The 20,897-nt window shown below is 39.3% G+C and overlaps 1 protein-coding gene across 1 annotated transcript in view; it reads left to right on the top strand.

Annotated features, from left to right (window-relative positions):
• The window catches only part of LOC117292748 (intraflagellar transport protein 140 homolog), a 37,307-nt gene extending 17,121 nt beyond the window's left edge, over positions 1-20,186 (top strand). Inside the window, exons 18-33 of the mRNA XM_033774899.1 lie at positions 1,689-1,820; positions 2,536-2,723; positions 3,631-3,808; positions 4,063-4,146; positions 4,760-4,866; positions 5,305-5,400; positions 5,546-5,678; positions 7,435-7,506; positions 12,255-12,326; positions 13,424-13,552; positions 14,225-14,407; positions 15,520-15,720; positions 15,902-16,114; positions 16,857-17,023; positions 18,110-18,251; positions 19,572-20,186. Coding sequence (XP_033630790.1) covers positions 1,689-1,820; positions 2,536-2,723; positions 3,631-3,808; positions 4,063-4,146; positions 4,760-4,866; positions 5,305-5,400; positions 5,546-5,678; positions 7,435-7,506; positions 12,255-12,326; positions 13,424-13,552; positions 14,225-14,407; positions 15,520-15,720; positions 15,902-16,114; positions 16,857-17,023; positions 18,110-18,251; positions 19,572-19,784 — 2,310 coding nt within the window. The 3' untranslated portion in view covers positions 19,785-20,186. The remainder of the gene's footprint in view (positions 1-1,688; positions 1,821-2,535; positions 2,724-3,630; positions 3,809-4,062; positions 4,147-4,759; positions 4,867-5,304; positions 5,401-5,545; positions 5,679-7,434; positions 7,507-12,254; positions 12,327-13,423; positions 13,553-14,224; positions 14,408-15,519; positions 15,721-15,901; positions 16,115-16,856; positions 17,024-18,109; positions 18,252-19,571) is intronic.
• The last annotated feature ends 711 nt before the right edge of the window (positions 20,187-20,897 follow it).

Below are 20,897 nucleotides of genomic sequence, written 5' to 3'. Positions count from 1 at the left end.
AAATAAGAAGTAATTTTCATTGAATTTGATTTCGAGACCTCAGATTTAGAATTTGAGGTCTCAAAATGAAGCATCTGAAAGCACACAACTTCGTGTGACCATGGGCGACAAGGGTGGTTTTTTCTTTCATTAATATCTCCCAACTTCGACGACCGATTGAGCTCATACTTTCACAGGTTTATTATTTTATGCATATGTTGAGATGTTTTTTACCGAAAACAAGAAGATTCCTCTAAAAACAAGAATAGTCCTTTTTTCAAAGTAAGGGCCCAATTTTTATAGAGCTGTTTAAGTAGAAAATATTGCTTAACAATTTCCTGCTGAGCAGAAATTAGCAGGATGTCAGTCCACAAATGGTACATGAGACATGGTGTTTTGGCTGGTAACCTTTTACTGGTAAGCAGGGCTTCAACTTGGCTCAACATGGCTTGGGTTCTGTCTGCCTTTTTGAAGCCCTGTAGCGAAAAGCACATGTCTTGAAAATAAAAATTGGAGCCTAAGCCAGACTAGCCTGAACGTCTGACGTCGCACTCAAGGCTCGTGAGTTATCTAGAGACCGGCATCGAAAACCGGCGTGTAGATTCACCTTTGACCTCACATAGAGATACGCACAATATTTCTACAACAACATTACCAAGCAAGTACCGTTACCATCATGCATGTACTGTATACATACATGTCATACCACACACGAGGACACACACGAGGACACACACGTGCGGACGACCGAAAGTAACCTTTCCATACCTGTGTTTTGATTGGCCAACCGAGGTGACCTCAGACCAATCAAAACAAACCCAGCTACGGTAGCTTTTCTTCATTGCATTTACCCAATGATATCATTGTATCCAATGGAATCAATGGATCTGAAAAGCTGGGAGCTATCTTTATCCTTGCGGATTAATACAGGGGCCCAGTCTAAAGCCAGACCAGAGGCTGTGGTTTTAAAGAGGGCGCTAGAGCTGTTACTATGGGCCGAGTTCGGGCGGTGTGTTCTTGGATGCTCCAGAACAAGACGGATCGCTGTTCTTGTTTCATCCGCTCAAACGACGATGTGATAAAAGCGCCACGAAAAGAGGTTTTGTACTGGTCATGTGACAACGTGGTTCGTCAGTTAAATATGATGTTTTTTAACAGTTGGAAACCCGACAGTAGAAAAGAGACCACACTTTCATTATTTTCTTTGGGATGACTATTAGCTTTCAACTTATCAATATTATTACCTTTAACAATCTATTTGAGAGTCATTTTGCATCTAATTTACTTATTCTCTTGATGTTGTGCTGCCATTTTGTAAAGTGTTGTTCTCGAAACCCCCGACGAAAGGTGGTGTCTGATCTTGTTCCGAGTGAATCATTCTCGGGTCCTGTTCTCATCATTCGGGCGTGAGAACAGCCCACTCGGGCCAAGAACACACCGCCCGAACTCAGCCATGGAATCTATGGAACAAACTCCCTCCAAAATCCGTCAGTCTGACTGTATCATGACATTAAAAAAACTGTTGAAGACTGAACTGTTCAGAGCCCATCAATTTGTTTATTGTTATTTCTCTATTTGTCCAGCGCCTTGATCTAGTGTCTAGGATATATGCGCTATATAAGAACTTTGTATTAATATTATTATTATTTGCTTGCAGTATTCAATGAATATAACTCCCATACATCTGTGTGTGTTTTCTCTCTTTATAGCCTGATGTAATGATCATATCCTTGTTTAGTACCCTGGAGCATGGCATTGTACTTCAAGACAATTTTGGCTTGGTACCAGCCTACAGCCACCTGCTCGGGTTACAGGTGCCATTTTACTACTTTATTAAGAAGGTAAGTGAATAGTGTCAAGGAAAAACACAATGCTTAAAAGAGACAAGTGTGCATGCATGTAAATTTTGCCTCTTAGATATTTGATTACTCTTTGCACGCACATAGGGTCTGTGCCACGCTAACCATTTGGGGGAGTAGACAGGTAATACGCCGTGTTGTCTAAAATGCGCACTACACTGTATAACATACAGGGCGCAAATGGCTCCTAAATGACTCCCAGATGGCGCAACCGAGATTATTGTGACGATGACGTCAGGTGAACTGGGTCAATAGACCTTTCTTTTGTTGATAAACAAACCGCCTTGGTTGGCATGGTCGGCCGAATGTTAGTAAAACACTCAATTGTACAAACAGATGTTTTAACAAAATTCAACATTTTCTGCAAATTTTCAATTAAATAAAATACCTGTCATAGTTAGTTGTTTTGTTTTAAACAAAACCAAAACAGTTTGTTACATTGTTACCAAAAATAGCGATCTTTTCTTTATTTGCACTTATGGCTTTCCATAGTTTTCCAATCTGGGTTGGCAAAAACTCGACTGTGACATTGCAAAAAATAGGTCTATAGATGCAAGTTGATTGTTTTGATTTTTTGACCTTTGACGTAGGCTTTGCATTGATTGCATTACTCTATGAGTTTCTGTATGATCAATCAAGAGCTGTCTGTAGGAACTAAACCTTTGCAAAACATGTTGTGTTCATTTTTCTGAAACAGGCCGGTGAGAAGAGCGAAGGTATCCCAACCTTGTCCCCAGGTTCCTTGGTTGCTAAGCAGGTGATGAGGGACTTCATTGGGCTAGAGGAAGGAGACAAGAACGCTCAGGAGGCCATGATGAGTTTCAGTTACTTCTTGACCATCGGTAATATGGACGAAGCATTCAAAGCCATCAAACTCATAAAGAGGTGGGTCAATAGTAGACGGGTTCGCTGTCTTTGTTTGCAAGGCAGGTATTGGTCTTTATCATAGAGCTATATATATTGACTAGAGCGCTAACACCCCGTTATACACGCACTAAGGTTTTGAAGCCGTGTGGGCGCATCCATGTTTATGTACAAACCAATGCAAAAGCTTGAAATTTTGTACGGCAATTGTACGGCTATTTGCATGATAGTGCGTTTGTTCTTTTCTATGTGTCATCGAACCAAAAAGTGCAGAAAATGTGAACGCACTATCTGCTGATGAGCGTACAAAACTGCGAGCGCCATGTGCGTCATGTTTAAAAGGCGCGTATACATTTTTAAGTACGTCAATCAAGTCGAACTTACGGTTTTCGTAGCGCGGACGTGCGCGAATGGGCAGACGCGTACGAAAGCACACGTGCCGAATTTTTAAAAATCGCGGCAATGTGTGTTCTCTTAAAATTAAAATCATTCCGTAGTCACGCAACACATCAAACATGTCTGCGCTCAGGGTAGCTTCAAAACGCGGAGCAAGTTAGCGCTTTAGTCAATATATATAGCTCTATTGTCTTTATAGAACCAGTGATATCATTGGCTACAATGTTCATGTACATCCATATAATGATGTTTTATATTTAAACCGTTGATCTGGCATTCATTTTGCAGTCAAATTCTAGAGTTTGACTGCAAAATGAATGCCAGTTCAACGGTACATCGGTACCACGTGGCTGTCAGGATCTTGACGTAGGCTCAAGGCCAATCTCTGATGTAATTTACAAGCCTTAAAGTGTAATGTCAGATGTTTAGGCTCGGTCATTAACAGAAATCATTGCACCATAAAAAAAAATATAAAAAAAAATTACCTGAAATATGTTATAATTTACATCCAAATTTACTTTCCTGCCAATAGCGAGTCCGTGTGGGAAAACATGGCCAAGATGTGTGTGAAGACGAGACGACTAGACGTTGCCAAGGTGTGCTTAGGAAACATGGGTCATGCGCGAGGAGCGAGGGCGCTCCGGGAAGTAGACAAAGAGCCCGAGCTGGACGCCAAAGTAGCCATGTTGGCCATACAGCTCGGACAGTTGGTGAGTTCATATGACCTTTCATAGACCTCTAGCTTCGATTTCGTGTTTATCAGTAACTCACCCTTTTGAATCTGTAAATTTGATTGAAAGTGTTGAGTTCTGTGGTGTGGATACATATAAAAGAACCCAGGACACTTGTCAAGAATGAAAGAGACCTAGCCCGGTGTTTCTTGCATGAGTGGCAGCAATATTTCTCAAAGATAGAAAACTTGTCAAATCCTCTATCATTCCTTTATGATCCCTGTATCTTGTAGGATGATGCGGAAAGATTGTACAAGAACTGTTCCCGATATGATCTGCTCAACTCTTTCTACCAGGCCAGCGGACAATGGGGAAAGGTAAGAGTTAAAGATTGGAAGGACTGCTTGCGATTATCTGTTCATGCTTTGACATATACATGACTTGAGGCATTGCATGGTGAGGTGTCAATATATATTTGGTTTGCGGTAACACCATGTGTGTATCTACTTGCCAGGTAGAGTTTGTTCTTAGAGAACTGTCTTTCTTTATTCTACTACCGAGGAAAAGATTTGTCGGATGTTCCTCAGTTCTGAAAAGAACTGTCCTGCTTTTTAACTACTACCCCGACGGAAGGTGTAGAAAATTTGCTGGGACTACTACTTTCCCTAATTAACTGCTCGACCGCGGAGTCAATTCTTGCATTGGTCTCAACGTTGCGACTAGCTTGCTCTAGCCACCGTCAAGATACTTTGGCATATCTTATATAATTTGTTTAACCCTAATAGACCAATGTGTATAAAGCATTGTATACTCAGTACTTTCCAGAGTTCTGTGAAAAAAATCCAAAGGCAAATCATTCAGGTGGGATTGAAACCCACAACCTTTGCATTGCTACAGCAGATATCTTATCACTACACAACCGAGCTAGCCTTGGTTTGCCTCTCAACATTTCTTTCTCATTGCTGATTATTCTTCTACCCATCTTACCAGGCTATGGAGACAGCTGAATTGAATGATAGAATCCACCTGCGGACAACATACTACAATTATGCCAAGCACCTGGAGGCTAAAGGAGACATTAATGGAGCTATACCAAAGTAAAATACCTGAACAATTATTTAGAAAGTGCCATCTAGATTGTATGATAAATAAATTGACAATTTTTTTGGTTGAAAAATCGTCAGAGCGGGATTGGAACCTGTGACTTCCAGATTCATTTGCCAGTGCGCTACCAACTGAGCTATCTATCTAGCCCTATGTTGGCGGTCTCCCTATTTTGTCAATATGTTTGTTTGGGGTGCCAGTCAGAAGCCATTTAACCATTAACTATTGTGCAGTCAGGGATCACACTCAAGATAGGGGATCAGGGGAACTTGACTTTTCATTTAAAACATTGATAATTTTGCGTTGAAAAAACAAAATGGCTAAAGCGGCATTTGAACCTGTAACCTATGGATTAATGTGCCAGTGCTCTACCAACTGAGCTATCTGTTTTAAAATTGTCCTCAGTAACTTTTGGTTTTTATACTTTATAGCTATGAGAAGTCGGATACCCATCGTTTTGAAGTTCCCAGGATGTTGTTTGACGAACCTCAGGCGCTGGAAGCGTACATCATGAAGAACAAGGACAAGTACGTCTACAAATCAAAGACATTTTATTTATTTACAATGTTTATACTTACCAATGGTGTATAACACCTTCAAGATCGATTTGAACTCTTTGTGAAATCGACCCCTGATCTCTTAAGAAGTGAGTCTTTTGCTTTGATTCCTCAGGTCTCTTAGGAAGTGGTGGGCACAGTACATGGAGAGCACCGGTGAGATGGAGACTGCTCTCCAGTTCTATGAGGCGGGCCAAGATTTCTTATCTCTAGTTAGAGTCTACTGCTACTGTGGCAATCTAGAGAAGGTTAGTAGTGCAGATAAATAATTATTATTATTAATATTTATTTCATCTTGTCTTTGCATGTTAAAGGAACACGTTGCCTTTGATCGGTCGAGTTGGTCTTTGAAAAGTGTTTGTAACCGTTTGTTATAAACTGCATATGATTAGAAAGGTATTTTAAAAGTAGGATATAATGATCCACACAAGTATCACTCAAAATTGCGTGGTTTTCCTTTTACCTCGTCGACAAACACAATCGGCCATTTATGGGAGTCAAATTTTATTTTGACTCCCATAATAGATGTTAAATTTGCATCGGGGATAAAGAATATTAATTTTGTTTTTTACCCATACACCGACGTGTGTTAGCACTGTATACTCAGTACTTTCCCGAGTCCTGTGAAAAAAAAAATCACACGCATGTTACTCGGGTGGGATTCGAACCCACGACCCTTGCAATTCTAGAGCAGTGTCTTACCAACTAGACTACCGAGGTTGCCTGGCAGCTAGAGGCAGTTCGAATCCTATGTTTTGGCAGCGGGTACCGCAACGATATAATAGATGTTAAATTTGCATCGGGGATAAAGAATATTAATTTTGTTGTTTTTTGACTCCCATAAATGGCTGACCGTGTTAGTTCACAAAGTAAAAGGAAAAACCACCCAATTTCGAGGCAAATGTGTGTGGATCATTGTATTCTACTTTTAAACATCTTTCTAACCATATGCTATTTATAACAAACGGTTACAAACGCTTTTCAAAGACCAACTCGACGGATCCAAGGCAACGTGTTCCTTTAAAGAATTTCAAGTACATAGTTTAACAAAGCATTCAGTTACACTGTAACATAATTATGGTAAAGTAGTCTAATCAAATGTATATGCGACATCCATAATTACCTAATAGTGATTGTATGGTATTTAATTAGCAGTAGGACAACAGTTAGGTTTAGATGAAGCCGTGGCTATTGACAGACAAAACAAAGAATAAAAACTACATCATACACAGTGGACAATATTATACACATATTGACTGGCAATGAGGTAACTAGTGTACGTCTATTCCCCCGAGGGACTTCTGAGTGACCAGAAGAGGGACCTATTTCCCGAGGCCGAAGGTTTTATAGTTACAGTTCACGGTTCAAGTCAAGAGAGGGCGCTGTAACCGGGCACTATTTTCAAAGACTAGTGCCCGCTGGGGTACTAGTTCCCGCAAAACACGTGCGCGTGACCGTGTTTCAGCCAACCAGAATACAGAACAAGCGAGAGGTGTGTTATAATTTGAATTTATTTTGGGGAAACCTTTGCTGGGCTAAAATTGTGAGTTTGAACGACCCCGCCCAGTATCGCCCACTGTGGCTACAAGACTGATCACAAACCATTTTAGTGCAGGTGTTGTAGATGAATGGTGGTTAGTGTTATGAGCTGTTTACCCAGGTCAAAATTCCAGTTGAACCTAGTTAAACTGGGTTTAACTGGAACTAGTTGAAAACCAGTTAAACACAGTTAATACCAGTTGGTTTAATACGGAAAATGGACAGAAACCTAATGGTTTTTAATTTCAACCTAGTTGAACGCAGTTAAACCTAGTCCAAACCAGTTGGTTAATATGATAAATGGAAGAGTTTGGTCACTATCCAGTTGAACCAGTTGACACCAGTTAACTAGGTTCAACTGGAATTTTGACCTGGGTAGAACTTTGTCATTTTAGAAACTTCAACCATTTGTATTTTCATCTTGAAACTAAATTATTTATTTCTGTGTTGTTTTGTTGTTTGAAGGCTGCAGAGATTGCCAATGAGACTGGTAACAAAGCTGCCTGCTATCATCTGGCAAGACAGTATGAGAACCAGGTAGGTGCACCAGTTATTGGATGACCTTTGAACCCTCCTCTCTCAACCTTGACCCTACTGGCCAACCCTACTCCCTTCCTCTTTAATTTTTAGCCCCCCCCCCCTCCTGCCACTTAACAAGACTGAAGAGACAAACCAGGTAAAGTCTCTAATCATCAGGGCCCAATTTCATGGCTCTGCTTAGCTGAAGCAGAGAATTCAGCACTTTAGGTTAACAGGGACTTTTTTACTGTGTGTGTGTGCACTCCACGTTACTAGGCATTCTTTGCTAACACAGCTAGCGCAAAGAGTTGGCGCTTGCACAGTAGGCAGGTCATGGTGAATGTAAACGTATAATTCGGCAATAAGCAGAGCAATGGAATTGCGCCTTGATGTTTGAACTCTTTTGACTGTTGCACTAATAATCCCCATACCCTTACCACTTCAATGTTGTTGTTAATTACCAACCCAAAAACCTGCTCCACCAGTGTTTGGCTTATTGTATACATTAATGGTCAAAGTACTTAAACAAGAAAAGGGCTTGGACAATTTTTTCCATCTTGCCTGAGTTTGGTTGCACTAATTTGGTTTTGAAAAAAAACACTTCAGCTTTGGCCATTTGCTTCAGTGATGTCATTAAAGAGTAAGCCTTTTTAACAACCTGCCGCAGCAACTGTCGAAGCTGGTAATTCAGCCGTCGATTTCACAAAACTCTTCCTAACTTTAGACTAATCTTAGGACTTAGGACGAGTCCCAACCCTGCACTGTAGCATGCAGACCTTAAGATTAATCTTAAGTTAGGACGAGTTACTCGTCCTAACTCGAGATAAGACGAGTCCTAACTTTCTGTGAAATCGATCCCTGGTCTTACTATGGTGAAAGTCAGTTGAAAAGTAAAAGTATTTGGCACTATTTCAAATGTTCAATTAAGAGGCGGGATTCTTATTTATAGATTGGCAAAGGTTGTTAAAGGATTTGGGTACTTTTTCAAAATGTCCATAGATTTACATTAAACTTACAGAGTTTGAAGATAATGATAGTGGAAAGCTCCCTTCAAATCTTACTTACTGGGGTGCTGTAGTTTTTGAGAAATGAGTAAAACAATGTCATGAAAATACGTTTGTAAATGATTAAAATAATTTTTATCTCATGATACAAAATTATTTTCATGACATTGTTTTACTCATTTTTCCAAAAACGACAGCACCTCAGCACATAGTATTTTCAGGGAAGCTTTCTACTATCATTATCTTCAAACTGTGTAAGTTTAGTGTCAATCTGTGGACATTGTGTTTTTTGTCCTACAAAAAGTTACATAGACCCTTTAACTCAGAAAATATCATGGTATTAGTGTTGTTTCAAACTTCATACTTCACCGTTTAAGAAAAATCAGCAATATCGATTATTGATATTGATAACTTTTCTGACCACGTTGTCATCCAGAGCAACAAAAAGGACGGCTCTGTTGAAGCCATTGATGAACAAACCCGAATGGTCAGTATGTGTACATCGCACAGCCTTCTTTAGTTCTTGTTGCGACTCTTCAGAGCGTTCTCTAACTACTTCAAGAAACTTTGCTTCGTCTTTAGCAACACTTACATGTTTTGGTGTTTAAGTACGACGTCACAGTTTATGCACATTCTCTGATTATTAGAGTAAATCTTAGAAAATTAACAAGTCTGTATTCTGCTCTTTTTGTACAGAGTTCTTGTTTATTATATATGTTATTTCCGAAGATGTGTAGTTATCTGAAGTTTTGAATGTTTGAGGTATTTTTGTCAACTCAGATTCACTTTTTGATATTTGTTGCTTGTTGTCATCTTTTGAGTTAGTAACAATGACTCTACAAAGTTTAAATGTCTTTCATAGATAATTTTGATTATTTTGTCTCTCTTTAATTCCTACAAATCCATCTAACTTTCTTTGTATTGACTTGGTGTATTTTTTTAAGTTTTAAAGGCAGTGGACACTATTGGTAATTACTCAAAATAATTATTAGCATAAAACCTTACTTGGTGACGAGTAATGGGGAGAGGTTGATGGTATAAAACATTGTGTGAAAAGGCTCCCTCGGAAGTGACATAGTTTTTGAGAAAGAAGTAATTTTCCACGAATTTGATTTTGAGACCTCAGATTTAGAATTTGAGGTCTCGAAATCAACCATCTAAAAGCACACAACTTCGTGTGACAAGGGTGTTTTTTCTTTCATTATTATCTCGCAATTTCGACGACCGATTGAGTTCAAATTTTCATAGGTTTGTTATTATTTATGCATAATGTTGAGATACACCCAAGTGAGCAGACTGGTCTTTGACAATTACCAATAGTGTCCAATATCTTTAAAGTGAGACAAATTTGATGTTTGACTTTTTCAAACTTTTGTCTTGAAACATGTTGGCTCTTCGAAACATTTTAAGCACATCATTTGCATGAGTAGTCTTGATTGTGTTGACAAATTGACTTCTGTATTTAACTATCTGGGCCCAATTTCATAGAGCTGCTTAAGCAGAAAAATTGCTTAACGTTTTCTGCTGAGCAAAAATTAGCACGATACCATTCACAGATGGTACATGTGCGACATGGTATTTTGGCTGATGAAGTCACTCTGGTAAGCATAATTTCGTGCTTGCCTACTTTTGTGTATACTTAAGCAGCTCTATTAAATTGGGCCCTATTAAATTGGGCCCTTTACTTGGAGGTGTGACCAGCAAACTTGAAGGTCATTCATCTAATCAACCATCTAAATCATCTAATCTTAAGGTGGCACGGTTGGCTTGTGCGTAAAGCGCTCCTCTCTGCTCACCAAGGTGGCCCAGTTTGATTCCCAGTCGGGGCCATATGTGAGTTGAGTTGTGCGTTGGTTCTCTGCTGTGCCACAAGGGTTTTCCAGACTATCCGGTTTTCCTCTCTCAGGAAAAATCAAACACTTTCAATCTTGACTGCTCCGTGGTCATAATGGGTTGATGTGGCTGGCAGCCAAAGGCCCCCTTGCATGCCTGCTTCTCTAACACATTGTAGCCGCGTTCTTCGCAATTCAGCTATAGCTGCGAGTAAGGACGATTAGCCCCCCAAATTATTATTATTATTATTAATGCTACATCTACTCAATCCAAATCTAAAACCTTACCCTATCCTAGCCCTTACCATTGAGGGCTCTTGCTTTATGTCCTGATCATAGCTAGTCATATCAGGACCCATATTGACTCCCCCCCCCCCCCCAAATAGTAAGGGAATAAAAGTCACTACTCTGTTATTCCCATTCATAAATGCCATTATTCATAAATGTCATTTTGGTTAAAAAGGCGTAATAATGTAAAAACTTTTCTGTTTTCCGACGTCGAGCTCTGCATGTGTGGTGCATTTTTATGAGACAATTTTTCGGATAGGCTCTTGTGGGCGTAATGCATCCTCGTTTTCATAGGCTGTAATGGTGCAGGGAGATCAATCACCCCTGGGAATGAAGTTGTGAGCTTACTCGCACAAATATATCCGAAAACAAAACGGTTATAAGCAGCTTCAACTGGTCATTATCGGCCGTTTAAACAGCCCCATGTGACGTGCTTTCCACCAATAGGAATAGTGAAACTTTCTGGAGTATTTATGAATGAAGAATAACTACAACTTTGCTGGTGACACTATCACAATATTTACAGTAGAAATCATACTCACAACTATAATACTATTTTTAGGAATTTAGCATTTTGTTGTCAGTTTTATCTGTTTCTTTCGTTTTATAGAGAAGCCTTGTTTGTTAAAATGGGAGAGGTTTTGTTTTTCCTTAGCGCTTTAAAGCAATGTACGTGGGACTAAAGTTGTCCCAAAAATACATGCGAATACATGCGATACTAGGATTTGTTTTCTTTGTAATCCTCATTGTATTTGTGATAGACCCAACCTCGTTCCCAGGGGTGATCGCTCTCGCCGCGCCATTTTTTCCCCAGCATGCCTTGCTCGATCATAACCCCTGTAACTCCAAAATATCCAAATATATGGGATATTACAATTAGTCCTGTGGTTGATCCGTTCTGTGTTGGGCGTTAGTCGCGCACACGCTGGATGCGCTGTTTGTAATAAAAGTCATAAACTTGCCTTGGTGTTCAGTGTTGCGTGACTAAAAAAGTGAAAACGTACATCTTTATTACGCACGCGTTTCGGCGTATAGAGCTTTTTGGAGACGCACAGCGTTTCAAATTTTGCGCGTATGTGATAAAGACACGGATCGGAGTTTCCCTCCCAGGGGTAAGAGACGTACGCAGAGCTAGCGGGTGATACGGCGCGCTGCCCATGGTAGCGAGGTTGTGATAGACCCTTTCTTACTGATGTCACATTTCAGTCTTGGTCCTATAAGACTATTGCACATACATGTAGGCCTAGGGTTCATATGCATGGTGCAATCCAGCGCTTAGTTTCATAGCACATGTTCTCGCTGCAAAATATGCGAATGTGATGTGAATTTTAACGTCACAGCTCTATTTTCGCTGCAAATGTTTCGCAGAAGTTCAGCACATCTCAACTCTTCCAAAACATTTGCTGCATATTGGTCTAGTTTGTATAACACTGCTCTAGAATTGCAAGAGTCGTGGGTTCGAATCCCACCCGAGTGACATGCCTGTGATATTTTTCACAGGACTCAGGGAAAGTACTGAGCATACAGTGCTAACACACATCGGTGTATGGGTAAACAACCAAAATTGATATTCTTTATCCCCGATGCAAATTTAACATCTATTATTGCAAATAATCTTTTATATATTTTGTGTTGGACACAGGATAACATCCGTGAGGCAATTCACTTCTTCACTAGAGCCCAGGCGTACAGTCAGGCAATAAGACTCTGCAAGGTAAGGCCGGGAGGCTGATGCATCCATCTAATTTTATTACATTTAAGGGTGTGCTTTAAGTGCGGCGCCCTGTTTCACTAAATGGACATTTATTTGTTGTGTAAGTGCAAAAACTTTGTATATCTTAAAATGGCATTTACGTTACATTTTTGAAACGTCGGTCCAAACCGGCTCGTTTCAGAGCCAACACTCCCTTTAAAGGACACCTTACACACGTTGGTACCTGCAAGTTTACTATTTGTAGTTATTTCATATCTTTTGATATTGTTCTGTATTCACCATTCATTCATAATATATTGGCTGTTTTTCTATTTTTATTAAAGACACTTTTGGTAATTGTCAAAAACCAGTCTTCTCACTTGTTGGGCCCAGATAGTTAAATACAGAAGTCAATTTGTCAACACAATCAAGACTACTCATGCAAATGATGTGCTTAAAATGTTTCGAAGAGCCAACATGTTTCAAGACAAAAGTTTGAAAAAGTCAAACATCAAATTTGTCTCACTTTAAAGATATTGGACACTATTGGTAATTGTCAAAGACCAGTATTCTCACTTGGTGTATCTCAACATATGCATAAAATAACAAACCTGTGAAAATTTGAGCTTGATTGGTCATCGGAGTTGCAAGATAACTATGAAAGAAAAAAAACACCCTTGTCACATGAAGTTGTGTGCTTGCAGATGCTTGATTTCGAGACCTCAAGTTCTAAATCTGAGGTCTCGAAATCAAATTCGGGGAAAATAACTTCTATGTCGAAAACTACATTACTACAGTAGGAGCCGTTTCTCACAATGTTTTATACCATCAACCTCTCCCCATTACTCGTTACCAAGTAAGGTTTTTATGCTAATAATTATTTTCAGTAATTCCCAATAGTGTCCAGTGCCTTTAAGTCTGGTTGCGATTTGTTTGCCCTTTGAAAAACTATTATGAAATAGCATAGAGTCTATTAAAGCTTAGACCTTGTGTACAAGTATGTAGGTCAGCCCTTGTAGCCAATAAAATGTTCCTACTTTTTTCTAATGGCCAAATATAACTCCTGATTCAGCGTTCATTCATAATACTCTCACTCTCCGTCTCTACCTTACTCTTAGGAGAACAACATGGAGGATCAGTTGATGAACCTAGCCTTGATGAGCTCCAATGAGGACATGATTGAGGCAGCCCGCTACTACGAGACCAATCCCAACACCATGGACAAAGCAGTCATGCTCTTCCACAAGGTAATTGGTCTTACATTAACCACTGGTGGGTACCCCATGGGTCCCCCATGGGTCCCAAATCAGAACTTGATTTTTCAAATCATTCTTTAATTTTTTTTTTTTTTTTTGGGGGGGGGGGTTTTGGAATCGTTTAATAGGGTTTAAAATACAATTAAACTAACATGTGAACATTTCTAACAGGGATTGCGCTTTTGAGATTTCGCCAAAAATCCGAAGCGGTTATTTCCATGCAAGAGTAGTAATCCGCAATCGGACACACAATCTGAGAAGTGTATCTGTAACTATTCTCACATTCAAATTTGGGTGTTTAAAAATCTAAACCTTTTTCCATAACCACTCTACTTTAAGAAAAGTGTTTCTCAAAATGCTATATACTATCGAAAGCTGCTGTAGTCATTTAACGAAGTGAGTTTTTATTGTCATTAATTTTAAGAGTGATTGCCAATTGTATACCTTCCCTTTAACCAGAAATGGAAATTTTGTGTGTGACCTGTGTCTACAATCCCGGCCAAAATGCTTGGGCCACCCTTTCCTACTGTTAAAAAAAACCATTCCCTTCCACTTCTAATTGACACTAAACAGGGGGCCTAACAAGATAAAGCCGGGATTGTAGGGCAATTTAAGGTAGAAGATATCTGACTAACTATTAACCCTTGTCTCCTCTTTATTCAGGGTGGGCATTTCTCCAAGGCTTTGGAGCTGGCCTTTAAGACCCAGCAGTTTGGAGCTCTTCAGCTCATTGCAGAAGATCTGGACGAGAGGACAGATCCAGTTCTACTCAACCGCTGTGCAGAGTTCTTTATGGAGCATGGCCAGTACGACAAGGCTGTAGACTTAATGGTGGTTGCCAAGAAGGTATGCTTAGTATGTAGTCATGAGAAAACAATACAATTAGCTGTTGCAAACTGCTTTAAAACCTAAAGGACATATGGTTTAAACAAAAAGAAGGTTAAGGGGTTTTAATGTCCTGAGAAAGACTTTGCTGGGGTCGAACCAGCAGGCCATTAACTACTTTTTGTGATGAGGAGTAAAGCCCGGTTTGTACTTCCTGCGAATGCGATGCGAGTTTGACATGAATTTGACGTCACAACCTTCCTTTCGCAGCGGTATTCGGAAGTGAGTTGAGCAGAGTTGAACTGTTGCGAATTATTTGTTAATAATAATAACAATAATAATACGAAGCATTTATATAGCGCTCTACGGAGAACAGAGCGCTTTACATGAGACTATGACAAAAGAAAAACAAACAAACTAGGATGGGTGGGGAAACAGAAATGTCTTGAGGAGGCTTTTGAACACAGGCATTGAGACCGCTTGTTGCGAATTTTTGACGTCAACATTTGCTTCGCATTCGCAGGAAGTATGAACCGGGCTTAACATAGCTTTCTTTGCAAGGTACAGCATGATTGTTTGTTCCTTTTCAAATACATTACTTTTAAAGCCATTGGACCCTTTCGGTACAGAAAGAAGAAAAAAAGTTCACAGATTTCCAAACAACTTATAGGGTTTACAGAAGGTAGTGGTAAAAGACTTCTCTTGAAATATTATTCCATGAAATGCTTGACTTTTGAGAAAACAGTAAAACAATATCAATTCTCGATAGCGAGAATTACGGATTTATGTCATGACACGGCGAAACGCGCGAATACAAGGGTGGGTTTTCCCGTTATTTTCTCCCGACTCCGATGACTGATTGAGCCTAAATTTTCACAGGTTTGTTATTTTATATAAAATTTGTGATACACGAAGTGTGGGCCTTGGACAATACTTTTAACCAAAAGGGTCCAATGGCTTTAATTAAGCATTGTTATTGTCTGTTTGTTGTTTTGTTCATTTCTGTATGTCTTATCATTGTCTTATCTCTGTCTGTCCACAGTTGTTCAACCCCAGATTAATTTAAAACTTGCCATGTCAGTTTCCCATGTGGCTTAATAATCATTGTTTGTTTACTCTGACGCTATCTACAGTATGATGAGGCTCTTGATCTCTGCGAGCGACAGAGCGTCCCGATCACGGAGCGCTTAGCAGAGAAGATGACCCTCTCCAAGGACAACAAGAACAGCGATGTACGCATGAAGCTACTGGAGAAAGTCGCTGATATCTGCTTCTTACAAGGAGCTTATCATCTAGCTACTAAGAAGTACACACAGGCTGGTAACAAAGTCAAGGTAGGCAGAAATCTCATTTAGATTTATAAGAACTTGGTCAGGGTTATATGATATGGGCATTGCATGGTGAGGTATCAATATACATTTGGTAACATGTCTGTTATTATGAGCCATTTTGGGGGTTCTGCTTCCAAGATTTGCCTTTAAACTTTGTTTCTCATTTCTAAACTCTTCTATCCAGGCCATGCGAGCATTGTTGAAATCTGGTGATACAGAGAAGATCATCTTCTTTGCCGGCGTGTCCAGACAGAAGGAGATCTACGTCATGGCAGCTAACTATCTACAGTCCTTGGACTGGAGGAAAGACCCAGAGATCATGAAGAACATCATCGGCTTCTACACCAAGGGTAGAGCTCTGGACTCACTGGCAGGATTCTATGATGCTTGTGCTCAGGTTAGTAAAACTAAACTAATGACGTGTTGCTGTTAATAGCGCCAGACTCAACCTCTGGTGCTTCTGGGCCCAATGTCATGGCTCTGCTTACCGTAAGCACAGAATCGGCGCTTACGGAAGCAGGATATTCTGTGCTTACGGCAAGCGTATTTCATGGGTAAGCGGCGAATTGTGGCTTCTGCGCATGCGTACTCCGCGTTACTAGGCATTCTACGCTTACAAGGCTAGCGCAGAAATTCGGTGCTTGCACGTAAGCAGGGAATCGTGATCGTAAGCGCAGAATTCGGCGGTAAGCAGAGCCATGAAATTGGGCCCCGATCAGCGATGGGTGGGCAAGAGTCGCAGCGGTGGCACCTGTGTCCTTTACCATAATTGAGTTGTCCTTCGGATTGGAGTGGTAGTGCATGTAAAAGAACCCAGAACAGTTATTGTGGGGGGTTACCCTGGTGTTTCTGGTTCACATATGTAGCAAGCACCCTTGTTAATAAGTTCTCTCAGGCTTGCGAGCTACAACGATTAAGTTCATGCTTGATTTCATTAACAGAAATATGTAATATTGTGTTATAGACTGAGCAAGTGTCACACATATTTGTTCATTTCGGGACCACTTTGGTCCACATTGCTTTAACTCGTTAGGAAACAAAGTTGTGCACTTTGACGAGTCCCATTGTTCAAATACGTGCGAAAATTGCAGTCTTGTCCTGCAATGCAACCCAAATTTATCCAATCTTTATGTCCACAGGTGGAGATTGACGAGTATCAGAACTACGACAAGGCTCTAGGAGCTTTGAGTGAAGCCTACAAGTGTCTGAGCAAAGCTAAGATGAAGAATGCCTCCTTACAAGAAGAGAAATTAGGAGCTCTTAAGAACAGGATTGGACTCATTAAGAAGTTTGTCACCGCTCGAAGGTACAGTAAAAACTATAATAATCTTAAGACCAACATATTTGAGGATTCCTTTCTGCCTATTGCAATAGCTTTTTTATAATAGATGGTCCAGATAACTTGGTTTACTCCCCATTTGTTTTACTCTTACATGCCTTCACTCTTTTATATTTGTTTATTTCTGTAAATTTGTAATTTTTTATTCTTGTTGTCTTTTGTTGTTGTGCCTTTACTTTTATGTATTCTCCTAATACACAGGGACGACAAATTTCGAGTTTGTAATCTTGACAATAAATATTTGATAGTAAATCTTTAATCATAAAACAAAGCTTGATGATTTGCAGATCTTTTGTTAGAAGAAAGACATTATGAATGTAACAAGTTTTACTGTTAGAAGGGCCAGATAGCTCAGTTGATGGAGCTCAAGCACTTTAATCTGAAAGTCGTTGGTTCAAATCCCGCTCAATTCAATCTTTGCCACATGTATTGTGTAGCTTAGGCTTACTTTTCAATTTTGATTATTGTACACATATTGTCGTTGGTTGTATTTAGCGCCATGAGCACTTTTGTGGATTTGTACGCTTTATAAGTTTTCGTTATTATTGGGGTAAATGGGTACCTGTGTAGTGCAGAGATGGTTTCTGTGATTGATTTAGCCGAGTAGTGCATATTTGTTGCACAGGCTGTATACTCCTCAGGGAGCTGAGATGGCTTAAGGAATGAATTTAATGGCCCAGCGACCAGGTGTTGATTTCACAAAGAGTTAGGACTAGTCCTAACTTAAGACTAGTACTAGGCGATATACAAAACGTAAGGCTAGTCATAATTGGACGATTAAAACTTGTCTTAACTCTAGATAAGACAAGTCATATAACTCTTTGTGAAATCCACGCCTGGGGTAATGATTTTGGAGCGCTTTGCGAAGCCCTTTGAGTGTGAAAAGTGTCACATAAAAAAGTGATTAATATTGTTATTATTATTAGTTATTATTATTATCAACATTCCCCCTCTGTTTGTCTGTCTGGCTTTGCTCATCTCAGAGTGTATGGATTTGTACGCCATATAAGTTTTCATTGTATAACATTCTCTGTTTGTCTTTGCTCATCTAAGAGTGTATGACGAGGAACCAGATGAAGCCATGAGGCAGTGTCAAGTACTACTGGAAGAGTCAGAGTTAGACAGTGCCGTCAGAGTGGGTGATGTCTTTGGTATGATGATCGAACATTATGCAAGACAAGAAAACTTCAAGAAGGTAAACAAATAGACCCTTCCCATGAAATATTAGATTTCACATAGCGCATGCGCACTAACATTTTGGTAGGCAAAATGGGGGAACATCACGCTGTTTTGTACACAGCTAATGGTAAGCAGACGCGATTGTGCGTCTGCTTAGTGTGCAACTCTATGGCATTTGCCCACCAATAGGGTCTGTACGCATGCGTGAATGTAGTTAGCATATTTCATGGGAAGGGTCCATTGTCTTTCAGAATTCAAACATATTTTTACAATCCTATGTTTGTGTTAGTAATTTGCTTCGTTTTACTTGATTGAATTTCATATCTTGATTTCTTTTTGATGTTGTACCTTTTTGATGTTGTACTCAGTACTTTGGTAAATCGATTTAACAATTGTTTCTTTTCTTTTTTTGTTTCTTTTCCATTTTTATCTTGATATCTTTTTGATGTAGTACTCTGTACTTTGGTAAATCGTTTGAACGTTTTGTTTCTTTTCCATTTTTACTTGATTGAATTTCATATCTTGATATCTTTTTGATGTATAGTACTCAGTACTTTGGTAAATCGTTTGAACATTTGTTTCTTTTCCATTTTTACTTGATTGAATTTCATATGTTGTCAGTTTATTTTAAGACAAATATTACATATAGGACACAGCCAAACAGTAACAAACTGTCATCCTTTAAAATGCCTTTAATTTAATTATGTGTGTATACCTGTGCCTTATGGCTTTTTTCCCTTGTATTTTTTGACAATGTACATAATATTAATATTTTTGTTTCTTCCTTTTGTTCATGTTTGATGTAATTTTTTTTTAATATTTGATGTTTTCATGTGCAATTCAGTTCTTCAACGGTGATACATGTTTATTATATTCTATTTTGGAATTTTGAAAAAAAGAAACTACTGTTTGTCATTGGGGGATTAGTTATTGCAATACATGAAATGAAAACTTTAAAAACTTTATTGAACCTATAAAGATAGCTATTTAAAATGTAGTTTTCATGTCAAATCATGTCAAATTAGGCCTAGTATAATTTATAGTTTATAGTTTTGTTTATTTCTTTTTACATTCATGGCCAACGGCTACATTACAGTAAAAATTTCAATTTATACAAAAAAAGTTTACATACAAAAAAAGTTTACATACAAAAAAAGTTTACATATAAAATACACAGCTAGCTTATAATTTGAAATGAAATTAACAGTTAAAGTTTGCTGACCAAATGCAGTATGTTTTTCATTAAAATCAGGCTTAGTTTTACTTGAAATGAAAGTAACAGATTTACTTTTGTAAAAGTAGGCTGACCAAAATATGTTGTGTTTTTCGTTAACAGGCATACGAGTTCATGGAGGACATGCGTTCCCGTATTCCAACAGTCAATATGGCGTACTACGTCAACATGCGTACTATAGAAGCCGTGCACAGGGCTTTGGATATCCCATTGGGGCGTGGCATGGGGGCGGAGACAGCGCCCGGTCAGGGGGATGAGGATGATGTGGAGGAGGAGGTACAGGAGGACTTTCAAGACGACGAGGGATTCTGCTGATAGTGAAAAATTAGGTTTCAGGGTGTGGCTTTGTAGAGGGTGTGGCTGCTAAAGGCGTGACTCTCCAAAAGGGGATAGTTAAACAAAGTGTCAAAGTATACACCAATCCGCGCGGCAAGTGTTGAGCACTGCGCGCCATTTGCTGTGGTGTCTTCAGTGCCCAGATTGTGCACCGCAGACACAGCAGTTGTTAATTTTTTCAATAGAGGGCGCTACCAATTTTGTTTAGACGGATTGGTCTATAGGCCCCACTGGATGTTAGCTTCTGAGGAAGCCTGCAAGAACAAAACATTGCTAAGCACAGCTGACACTTCTTTGGAATGATGCAGGGTTTTTACCGTCGATTTCACAAAACTCTTCCTAACTTAGGAATAATCTTAGGGTTTAAGACGGGTTCAGTTCCGTATCCAACGTTAGGATGCATTGAACCCATCCTAAGCTAGGACGGGTTACTCGTCCTAACTCGAGTTTGGAGTAATCCTAGCGTTTCATGAACTCGGCTGCTGGACACAGACGTAGCTTCATTCAGTGTTGTTTTTACTTTCTCATTCATCTGTACATTTATCTGGATTATCTTGATTTAGCGGGTTGGCTCAGTGGTTTCTGTCCCTGCTTTTAGACCTTGGTTCGTGCCCGGGTCCGAGCCTTGCATGTGGACTGGGTTTTTTTCAGTCCCTACTTAGTGCTTGGGTTTTCCCTATAGGGGTTTTCCTCCCACGTTTAAAACTGAAATTTCTTCATTGTCTTTTCTATCAGGATGCTTTGCCAACTAATTAAATCAGATTCAGATCTATCAAATTTACAATTGATTAAAAAAATGATTTGTGATCATTGATTTTACAAATTATTAAAGATGAATGAAATTAAGGATACTTAACCAGCAGTGTTTTCAAATTTAACAAAAATCCCAGCGTGAAGTTTTCTTAAATCTATGAGTGTTGTGTTTGATTTATGGCTTGTACATTTTTTAGTCCTTAAATAGCTAACTCTGTACAAATATTTCTCACTGTATATTGTTAATACTACTACTGTACAAAGTTAATCTTTGTAGATGTACCTTTTGATTCTGTACGTTCAAGTTGTAGGCCTGCTTGGATTTTGTTTTTTTTTAAT

This window comes from Asterias rubens, chromosome 7, assembly GCF_902459465.1.
Source record: "Asterias rubens chromosome 7, eAstRub1.3, whole genome shotgun sequence".
Taxonomy (NCBI): Eukaryota; Metazoa; Echinodermata; class Asteroidea; order Forcipulatida; family Asteriidae; genus Asterias; species Asterias rubens.
The sequence above is the reverse complement of the archived record's forward strand: the minus strand, read 5'-3'. Positions and strand labels throughout refer to the sequence as shown.